We start from the raw sequence: 11,906 nt of genomic DNA on the forward strand, positions 1-11,906 counted from the left end.
GGTAGATTTCTCATATGGAAATGTTGCACGAGCTGAGGCTTGAACTCACAATCTTCAACACCAAGCACCATCCTCTATCTCACTGAGCTAATTGGCAAACAGAAATGTCACATGTAGTTTCACAAATTGACTAAGCCAGTCACCTGTGTGCAAGACAGCAGCTGTTAGTGTGTAAAGGCAGATTTCAAATGGCAGTCAAAAATTCAGTTATTAAGACAAAAATCCGAAAATACACAAATTGCATCTAGACAGCATGGGGATGTTGGTAATTTGTTTTAACTTTAGACGCTTGCTGTAGCGCCACCATCAGGACTATTAGCCTGTTTTTGCAGCTGAGGCAATCTGACATGGGACTGGACCTTTGTGCAAAGTTTGGTGATTTTTCGCGCATGGGAAGTATGATTTCCTCGGAAGAAGAAGAAGAAGAAGAACATGCAGCAAAACAATAGGGTCCTGGCAGCTTAGGCTGCCCGGCCCCTAATAAAACATTCCTAACATATATCTCACAGATAACTTATATCTCACTGGTAAGATATAACATATCGTAACATGGTTTAGATTCCTAAATAAATATTCACCTCGTCACTAGATACTCCAGAAAAACTCGAAAAACTTGTGGATGCGCAACGCTTTTTGTCCTACGAGTCCACCGTCACTTACCCGACGGGAGGGGTGAGCGAGTGAGCGCTGCAATCTAGAATTTGACCGCTGATGTCACTGTTACTCACCAGTGCTGCCAGATCTCGCGAGACAAATAAGCAACCAGACCTGGTGCTGCCAGATCTCGCGAGACAAATAAGCAACCAGACCTGTGAAAACAAGCCCAAAACAAGCGAATTTTTCTACGGAGCCCCCCTAGGTTCCGGGGAGAGAAAATTAAATAAACTGTGTGCACGGTTTTACAATCCGTGGGGACGGATTTTAAACTGTGGGTACAGATTGTCAATATACATCCATGTGGACAGATTGGTAAACTGTGCACAGTTTTGCAAAACTGTACCCATGGTACACAGTTTATTTATTTTTCTCCCCCCCTGAGCTTCAGGACAATGACCACAAGAGGGAGTTAAACCACCTTTTAACATTATTTAACATTAGAAAACAGATGGGATATCAAATACAGACTGATGTACCAAGTACATTATATACACAGTAAACCTCTGATAATTAAAATTTGCACACACAAATAAATATCATCCTGAATTCACAAATTCTTTATTTATTATTGCTTTTTAAGCACTCATCTTCTGACGTTTTCCTAACCAGAAAAAAAACAGATTGCCCTTCTCTGCCTCTGATTGGCTAGTACTCGTTGCCATCAGGGTCAGAGCCAATTAGAAGCAGGATGCGGGTGGGAAAAAAACTCTGCTCCTGTGTGTATGGAGAAAGGGGAGGGACAGAGGGAACAGGCAAGACAAACTATCCTACATATCGAAAATATCTGCTTGACAGCTTATTATGGAGCTGGGAACAAGCCCAAATAAGCAACTACACTTTAGAAACAAGCCCAAAAAAAAATGCGACCCGCGACTACCAATATTTGTAAGCGACTTTACAGAAAAACAAACCCAAAGTCGCTTATAATAAGCGGACTTGGCAACACTGTTACTCACCATTTTTACACACTGAGGCTTTAAGTCAGTCTAGGTTTCTTTGTTTATTTTATTAGTTAGTTTGAATCAAATCAGACGATTAATTTGCACATACAAAACATGTAAACCAGTTATACTCAAAGGGATTTGATATGAAAGGTAGTGTCTTTTTATATTTATCTACATACAGGTTGTAGAGTGTGGAAGTGAATCATGACCAATATTTAAATTAAAATGCATTTGCAGAAATGCTTTTTCATTTTAAGAATGTGGCTGCATTATTTGACTCATAAATAAAATTAATCATCAGTCATCCTATTTACATTTTAATTTTCTTCTTCAAGACTGCTCATTCTTTCACTTAATTAAAATGAAAAAGAAAAACACATTTGAGATTTAATTTTCAAAATATGCCCCAGCAAATAGATACCAAAATTCAATTTGAAATGTAAAATTTGAAAATTAAAATGCATTTGCAGAAATGCTTTTTCATTTTAAGAATGTGGCTGCATTATTTGACTCATAAATAAAATTAATAATCACTCAACCTATTTGCATTTTCATTTTCTTCTTCAGGACTGCACATTTTATGCCAGAATCAAAAAGAAAACAAAGAGGACACTGGGCACTACTGCGGCACTGAAACTAAATCAATCGATGTCAGGCAAATTGATCACCCACCACCTCATCAGCGCATAAGTCACACACAGCCTACTTATTTTTCGTCTTATTATTATTTTTCTTCCGCCAAATTTTGGTGCGTAACTTGTGCCACAGCTCTGAGTGCACACAGGGTCTTCATAAAACATAGATTGAAGATTCAATATGTACAGTAAGGACACGCGTTTCCCTGCAGAATGAAATTAGTTCTTTTCTGTCACCAATTAATGCCAAACAATATAAATCTGAAGTACAAAACAGATCAAAATATATATGGCGCGCACTGTTTTAACATCTCCTTGCTTAGTGTAATATTAATGTGCCTGCCGCGGCTGGATCTGTGAGCGTTTGGTCACTAAGAAGACTGTTAACACTAGAACCGCCACAACGGTCTGACAGACCGTTTGGGTTTTTATAATGCAAATAACTCTGTTTATGTAAAACCTACAAGCTTCTATGACTTTTCTTAAAAATGTGTCTTGTATGTTTTCTGAAGCCTTTAAGTTACAAAAATGAAACACACTAGACTTCTGAGCATTTATACCTCCGACCGCGGCAGCAGTCACACAGACCGCTGCTGAAAATTATACATTTTGATACATACAGGTAGGCCATACATATTGCAAAACTCTGTAAAAGTACACCAAAGCATATATTTTCGTTTCCAAATATTTATTTGAAAACAAAACCATTCATACGGTTAATAAAAAAATATTTTGTTAATAATAAAAAACGAATGTAATCTCAACAGTGACCGCGCCAGCCGGCAGGACTGCGGCTGAACCGCTTCCAATGTTCATTCATTCATTCAGTCGTGTGTTCAATGTGTGTGTGTGTGTGTGTGTGTGTGTGTGTTAGTATGTCAGAGAGGAGGAGCATCAATTAAAAAAAAAGTTTCCACTAATTATTTCGGTATTTATTTCTTTTATTCTTAGTTTTTTTTTTTATTAAAATGCGTAATATAGCCAACAATATTATAGACCAAAAGTTAATCTAATTTATTATTGTAGAATGTATTTAGCAAATCACCACTTTCAACAAGACATAGTGCAGCATCTGCGCAGCTGCAAAAAAACAAACAAAAACAAAACAAAACAAAAAAAAGGCATTATAAAAAGCCAACAAATAGTGTTAATTAATTGAGATGAGACATTGGAGAGGTTGTCAGTCCTATTCTATAGTCTGTAATTTCTTTAAAAAATTTTATCATAACTTCTCCGAAATTACTCAAAAATGCATTTTTTGTTTGCTTCTGAGCACACGGGCAGACAATGAAGAAGTTACATATGACCGTTGCGGCGCTTGGAGGGGCGCTGTAATAGGAAAAAAAAATGTTGTATATATATATATATATATATATACATATATGTATGTAGAGAGAGAGAGAGAGAAAGAGAGAGAAAAAGGGAGAGAGAGACAAGCCAACAAACCTAACAGGCTGTTGTGGCTGGCTACCAGCTTGCTACCAGCTAGCTAGCATCAGGGCTGCCAACTCTCATGCCCACGCTCAATTGGCACTTTTCTTAGGACACGCCCATTTTCTCACACAATGAAAAACGAATTTATTACTGATAACTTGGGCTGCCCTGGATATGTGTGCACTAATTAATGTTTTAAATAAAGAGATGAGAAAGCTGAAACTTGTGTGGAAATATTACATTTACAGTGTACATAACTGAGGCTTGACAGTGTGAGCAATATCAGTTCAAATAAACACAAGAAATATGTGCTCTAGAGAAAGGATCAGCACTCAGTGAATAACCTCCTAAGCCCTATGATAAGCCATTAAGCCATCTTTGGGGTCATCAGGAGGGAACCTCCTTTCACCAGTGTTTCGTCTAGTTGGTCCCACAACACCTCCAGGAGGCTAGACAGTGATCTCTGGTGTCCCAGAGACACTCCCCTAATGCCAGCTCTCACTGCTCCCCGCACCGACCCAACAACCTCCTTTACCTTACCTTACACATGGCTTTCTCAGCCCAAACAGCACTGCCACCTTCAACAAACCCAGGCTCCGTTTATGCAAGATACTAACTTCCCGAGCACAATCACCACACCCTGTTTCACATGCTACATATCATAACTCCAATATAAGCTAAAGTTAAAGGAGATAGAAAAGATTAACTCACAGAATCAGCAAACACACTCACCTTGCAGCATGATCCCAAACAAAAATGACTCAAATAGGCCACTCCCACACTTAAATAACCTTCTTCCTGGATTTTCTCCTGAGAGGACTGATTGGTGGATCTCTCCACCTGATCTCAAGGAGTTATGTACCCTGCTTAGTAGGTCCCCCTGCTGGCCCCCAACGGACATTATTCCTCATCCAAATCCACTAGATCTAGCTGCTTCATCTGACATTCCCGTCACTGTCTTTCTCAAACTCTGTCCCCACACTCCGAGTTCCCCCAGGAGCGAGACAGCTGATCTTGCTATGAATCCCCTACACCCCACTTCCACTGGACAAATCCGAGTTTTCCACCCTCGCTGCTCAGCTTCTGCTCCTAAGTCTGCATACCTAAGCTTTTTGTCTTTCATAGGCTTCTTCCACTGAGTCTTCCCAAGGAACTGTCAACTCAGTGAAATAAACTATCTGTTGACTCACTGACCATAACACTATGTCAGGCTTCTGATTGGTATAAACTATTTCCTGGGGAACAACAAGCTTTCCCCCTAAATCTACATGCATTTCCCAATCACAAGCACCTTCTAGGCGGTCACACCCTTGCCTCCTTACTAACTTATCACTTCTGTATTTCTCCCCCTCACGGACAAACTGAATTGCTAAACTCCTATTCTTAAAACCTTCTGAATTTGCCTGTCTTCGTTTCCCTTTGATGCCTTCAGCTAAACTGTTCAACACTGGTTATGTCGCCATGTATATTGTGACAAGCTAACTTTACAGCCTGACAAAACATGTGTTCAGGTACCGCAACCTTAAAGCAATGGACATGATGGGTCCCCATTTACCCACAGTTTTAGGTTCTGGGTGGTTGGTAACACATCGTATGTAGCCCCTACCAGGAATCTAATACGATTACACAGGTCCCTCCAACTAAGCTTCCTATTCTCTACACTTTCTCAATTCAACCACTGTCCCTGCTTAGCCTGGGCCACTACCTTTGCACCCCTTAATATCTCCTCCTGTCTACATATCTGTTCCACAACCAGCTTTCTTTTATCTTTGGGACCTGCTTTATTCCATACCGATTTCCCTGAGCCAAGCCCCAGGCCTCCCCGGCCAAACTGAACATTACCTACAATCTCTGCGTGCCTAAGAGCTGCCTCTGCCTCATGAACTGCCGATCTTGGGTTCCACTTCCTCCCCTTGGTTGGATTTGGAACCACACTCCTAACTACCACATCCTTACTCCTGGATAACAACAGCTCTATCCTGGCCTTGGTACATTTAAATTCCTCTGTTAACTAGATACTGGCAGCTGAAGTATCCCTTTTCCATACAATGCAACACTTCTTAGACATCTAGGGGCGCCAAACCACTTCCTAATATAGGAGCAAACCGACCTTTGAGTTCTCTCCACAATGGATATTGGAATTTCATAAATTGACAGTGGCCACATTAACCTAGGATATAGCCCAAACTGCAAACACCACAACTTCAGCTTTCCTGGAAGTTCTGATTTATCTATTCTATCCAATCCTTCAGCCACATCTTTTCTAAATTTCACCACCTGTTCCTCATCATTCAACTCCACATTGTCATAGAAGATGATGAAATCCCAACAATTAGGGAAAAGTCAGTAAAGAGCTTAGGTAGGTGGTACAAACTTCCTATCACTTAACTTCCCTCTACGTATCGAGATGCTTCTAGACTTACTAGGCTTGATCTTCATGCTGGCCCACTTGAGGTTCTTATTTACCCTCTCTAGTAGCCTCTTTGTACATGGCATTGTTGTGGTCACCAGTGTCATGTCATCCATGTAAGTCCTAACTGGAAGATGCACCCTGTTCTGCCGTCTCTCCCCACCTACCACCCACTTGGAAGCCCTGATGATTACTTCCATTGCCATAGTAAATGCTAATGGAGAAATTGTACACCCTGCCTAATACCTATTTCTAGCCTCTGCCAACCTGTTGTGAAACCTGCCGTACTTAGACACAACCTAATATCCTGAAAATATGCTTTCACTAAGTTAACAACTACCTGTGGCACTTTGAAGTCGTCAAACGCACTCCAAATGAGGCTATGTAGTACTGAACCAAACGCATTTGCAAGATCTAAAAATATTACATGCAGGTCCCTTTTTTTAATCTTCAAGTTAAAGACTATACAGTATCTCACATAAGTGAGTACACCCCTCCCATTTTTGCAAATATTTCATTATATCTTTTCATGGGACAACACTNGGAATTCATGTTTCCCTAAATGAACCGAGCTCCCCAGAGCTGGCAGCACTAATGCAGCCCCAAACCATGATGCTGTCACCACTATACTTGACTGTAGACAAGGGACAGCTGTCTTGGTGCTCTTTCAGCATGTGTGGCACCTTGGTGAAGAGCACCAAGACAACTGTCCCTTGCCTACAGTCAAGTATAGTGGTGGCAGCACTCATGCAGCTCCAAACCATGATGCTGCCACCACTGTGTCTTCACATCCATCTGCTCCATGATGTCATCATAGAGGAGTGGGAGAGGATTCCTGAAGCAACCTGTGAGCTCTGGTGAATTCCATGCCCAAAAGGGTTAAGGCAGTGCTAGATAATAATGGTTGGCACACAAAATATTGACACTTTAGGCACAATTTTGACATGTTCACTGTGGGGCGTACTCACTTACGTTGCCAGCTGTTTAGATGTTGATGGCTGTGTTTTGAGTAATTTTCAGAGGAAGGTAAATCTATACTACTATACAAGCTGTACATTGACTGCTTCAAGTTATATCAAAGTGTCATTTCTATAGTGTTGTCCCATGAAAAGATAAAATTAAATATTTGCAAAAATGAGAGGGGTGTACTCACTTATGTGAGATACTGTAGGTGGAACAGATACTTGCTGTCTCAACAATTATCTAAATAATATATGTTACCTTACTAATTCATGCAAATGAACATTTCTTTTTTTCTTGCTGGAGCTCAATGTGCTATCTCAGGAATCAATTTCATCAAATAGAAATTGTCAAATAGAAATAGTCCAAAAATAGCGTGATGCACCAAAAGCATTTAGTGAGTTAATGGTTTCAGCTTTGTCAGTCACTCAGGGTGATTAATCAACATCATTATAGCTATGAGGTCTGGAGGTTAGCAAGTATGCTGATCACTTATATACAGTGGTCGAATTGTTATTTTTTAACAAGGGGGATGCAATGTAGCTTTGATTTTTTTGCATGCACACATAATCAAATATGACAGCACAGATGTGCAAAATTAATCAAGATAAAGAAAAATGGCATGACCTATACCTGCTGCCTTTAAAAACACAAATAATGCAGTAATATTGCTATTGCAATACAGACCAAAAAAAATGTTTAGAGTATAAATAAGATTAGTTCTAAAATAGCTGTGAAAATTAATCTTAGAGTCACTCTTGACATTTCCTCCGCCAGTTATAATTTCTCCTTACTCCTTGGGCTGATAATTGGTGATGCTGTCAGGTCCCTGTCCTGATACCTGCCTGGTTTCTCCCTGTCCCTCTCTATTGCATTAATATAGATAATAAATGTGCAAAGCAAAATTCATAAATAGAATTAGGAATAGTAGTGGTGACATAGCTGTGGAAATTAATCGCACAGTCACTTTTGTGCTCTAGATATTTTCTCTCAGACAGTTATAATCTCTCCTCACCTGTGAAGACCCTGCATGATCATCCTTGCTGGCCTCTGGTCCACTGTCTCCTCCCTGACCCTGCTCTTTATATTGTAGCAATAAATATTAAAAAAATATGTGCAAAGCATTAGTGAGCACAAGTTCTTATTAAGGAGGAGTGGGTTTTTTCCTAGCATGAAACTAGCTAGCAAGGTAGTTAACATAGGTAACATTAATATTAGTGTTCTTGTTAACTAGCTTAACTTGATACATTGGCATCTATTAATTAGTCATCATTTAGCTAACATTATCTACATGCAACAGCATTACTCAGCTTACACGGTTTGTTTGGAAGAAATTGTAGCTACAAGGTGTTTTGCTTCTTGCTAGCTGGTTTGCTGAACATAGTTAACACAGCGGCACTGTCCATCCACTGTCTCATCTGTGCGATTGATTCAGATCACAACATGACAGCATGTGTATGCGCCCGATGCAGTCCATTCATGGTGCGTTTAAAGACGGCTCGGAAAAACACGTTACCACATGTTAAAAACGAATTGAACGGTTGTAACAGCTGCAAAAAGTGCGGGGGACAGAGGGCACAGATATGGGAAGTGCGGGGGACATGTTCCCTATGTCCCTCTCTCAAATTACGTCCGTGCCTGCACACACAGATTCTAGATTAACAAGGGGGATGCTTTTTGGTCAATTTTCTAACAAAGGGGATGGCATCCCCCCTCATCCCCCCTCAATTCGACCACTGCTTATATATTTATTTGTCACTGACCATGAATATTGACTTTGCTTTGCACTGATAAATGCTTCAAAATTGAGAATTTGACTGTGGAACTTTTTAACAAAATTCCTTGGGGTTGAGAAGTGAAGACCCCAACCCCTGCTGTGGGTAATGGAATAACTCTACTCATAAAATGCACTGACTTCACCAAATCTCCCTCAATCTCACTCATTAAACTGACATTTTCACAGCCCCGTACCATGTTTTAACTCAACTGCTATGCATCATCATCAGTATAGTTTTATTTTGTACATCCACCTCTGTGCCTTACCTGTCGGAGGTTGCGGGTCACTTTGACATCATGCCATGAGTTGTCGTTGAACTTCCCATTGACTGGCTCTACGATGGCCTCAAAAGCGCCGGAGCCCAGGTTGATAACGAGGGAGACAGCTCCATCCTTTAGCGCCAGGTTGACATAGTCAGCAGACTTGCCGGTGTGAAGGATAAGGCCATTGCGCTGCCACGTCTTGAAGGAGAGTGTGATCTCATCACTGCTGCTCTGGATGGGGTTCTGGGAGAGATCGTAGCAGAAGTACTCTGAGCCACGGAAAGTGGCCACATTCTCTTCCCTGGCTGTGGTGAGAAGAAAAAAAAAAGAGAGGTGCTGGGAATAGTATATTTTCAGTCATCTGACAGTTTGCCAAATTCCAATTAGGCCCATGACATTAACAATATTTCTATTTAATGAAAAGTACAGCAATTAAAACAAATTAGTTTGGGTCTGAATATCTTCAGCAGCGTCATGACTTCAGATGAAAACAGAAACTAGAGCTAAAAAATCATGTTAGTACAAATCCAGCCCAAGATTCAAATCCTGTCAAAGAAACTGTCAGTGCATATCTCAAGTCCTTGAGGGCAAGTCCAAGTCCAGCCACAAATCTCCATAAGACAGTGCAAGACAGTAGCAATTCATTTAGATCTGCTGCTTCCTGATTAAAACAACAAGACATTTATGTTTCTATTTTTTTTTTTTTAACATAGCTGAGATCAAGTCCATTCATTTCATGAGCTTAATATCTAAATAATCAAGGTGTGTGGCCATTTTTTTATCATTCCTAGGTCAAAAGTTAGTGGGTATACATTAAAAGGCAAGAAAACCAAACCGGTCTAACTCTGAAATAATCATGTTTGGGCAGTGACCTGCTGGTGTCAGACACGAATGAAAAAAGCTATCTTTTTGTGTCGGCACAATATTTGGCCAGTCACTGTTAAAGGCATTGTTTAAAGGCACCCAGTGACGTCAGAGGGAAACGCGGAGGGACAACGACAGAAGTTAAGGGAGAGAGTATGTTGGGTGGGAGGCATAGTGGATGGGTCCAACAACCACAGACCTTCACCAAGGTGTTTGCTTCCTATAAGATTTTAAAGCCAAACCCTGTTCGTTTTTTCCTAAGGAAGGAAAAAAGGAAGGGAAAAAAAAAAGTCAAATCGCAATGATGTACCGAGGTAGTGCATTTATTTTGAAAGACACTGTATGCAAACTGTATTTTTTCGTCCAAGAACATCAACAACCAATGCACCCAGGGTACCTTGGATGTCATATCTTGACATGGAAAGTCCATGACCATGTGACGAGGTTAGAGTGAGAATGTGTAGAAGAAAACAGATGTATAAGGTTAAAAAAGACTACTTATGATTATTACTTTGAAAACATACTTTTAGGTGAGTAAAAATCGGTAAAATCAAGTAATAATCACTGGATAATGTAAGACATTTGGAACAGACATATAAACAGCGCCACCAATATTCAACATGTGACAAAGAGGAATGCCAAAGATGAGAGAAGTTAAGGGAGCCTGCAGATAACTATCATTTAACATCGTCAAAGGCCTAATCTTGACACAGTGGTTATGTTTGTGATGAAACAGAAAGAAGCAAAGATGGGAGGGAAAACCACAGAGAAAGGTCAGGATAGGGTGTACAGACTGTGTTTGTAATATTGGTAAAAGAGAAATGCAGAAGAGAAACAGGGAAGTGCTGAAAGAAAGAGAGGAATGGGCCCTGGAGAACTGAGGGATCAAACAGAAAAAAAATTCCAGTCAGGAGTCATTACCTGTGAGATCATCTCTAATTGACTCACTGTTGCTTAAGCAAAAATACCAGACTGTGGGCTCAGTCACAACACAGCACAATCCATCAGCCACAAAGATGCTACAGGGATCTGCATGCACCCCCTCATGCACAGTTCTGCATGAGTGCTTTCATGTCCTCTGCAAGAAGACCCACCCCACAAAACAATGGGGGAGGGGACAAAACAAAATGGCCACTGCTGTCGTCTCCTCACACCTCACACAACATAGATCGCTCAAACATGTAATGAGAGAGACGAGTTGAGGCCTATGCTTTAGTGCTAAAGCTCTGCTTAAAGTAAATCATGAAAAATGAATGATCTCTGGAAGATCCACTTAGTCGACCTCACATGCTCTTACTTGCCTTGCCTTTTCTTGTTAATACTCACATTGCAAATGAGGAAACATACCTCCTAAAAGTATGATATAGGCAAAAGTGAGAGACTGGTTTCCTGCTGTGGTTTAAACCTAAAACTGAGTTTGTTTTCCTTGGGTTACTGAGCAGTGTAACAAAGTGAGTGAGAAGACATCATTTGTCCCCATTTTGTCATAGGTAAATTAGGTAAGTGAGATACTTGTGTTTGTCATCTGTTTATGTATGTTAAATGGTATGCTCTGGCTGAGTGCTCTGAGAAAAGTAAGAAAGTTGAACTCTATAATTACCTGTTTCTGGAAAGGTGTTGGTTTTCCCTTTCAGAAATGGTACGGTACAGCCTAGATTGACTCCTGCTGATGGAAGGGTCTATATAAGCAGTTGTTTCTGGCTGGTGCAGGGGGTTGAGACATCAGCGTGTAGTTGTGTGCACATGAGATTTTGGCCTCTAGTTTTGCAGACTGGGCAAGGTAGAAAGACGGAGGAGAGAAGGCGTGGAGTGGGTTTTACACAGCCGATTCACATCACACCAATCAAATGAGCCCCTTTCCTCACCCTTAAATGCGGCGCACGAAGGCATAATGAGAGTTTACTCAATTCGCCATGGCAGAAGAGAGCAGCAGCGTCAGACGGCCAAACTTCTCCCAGGAGG

The 11,906-nt window shown here is 40.7% G+C and overlaps 1 protein-coding gene across 1 annotated transcript in view; it reads right to left on the reverse strand.

Annotated features, from left to right (window-relative positions):
* The window catches only part of nrxn3a (neurexin 3a), a 634,542-nt gene that overhangs the window by 405,522 nt on the left and 217,114 nt on the right, over nt 1–11,906 (reverse strand). Inside the window, 1 exon segment of the mRNA XM_050061947.1 lies at nt 9,084–9,385. Within this exon segment, the coding sequence (XP_049917904.1) occupies nt 9,084–9,385 (302 nt within the window).

The sequence above is a fragment of the Epinephelus moara genome, chromosome 14, assembly GCF_006386435.1.
Source record: "Epinephelus moara isolate mb chromosome 14, YSFRI_EMoa_1.0, whole genome shotgun sequence".
NCBI classification, from domain to species: domain Eukaryota; kingdom Metazoa; phylum Chordata; class Actinopteri; order Perciformes; family Serranidae; genus Epinephelus; species Epinephelus moara.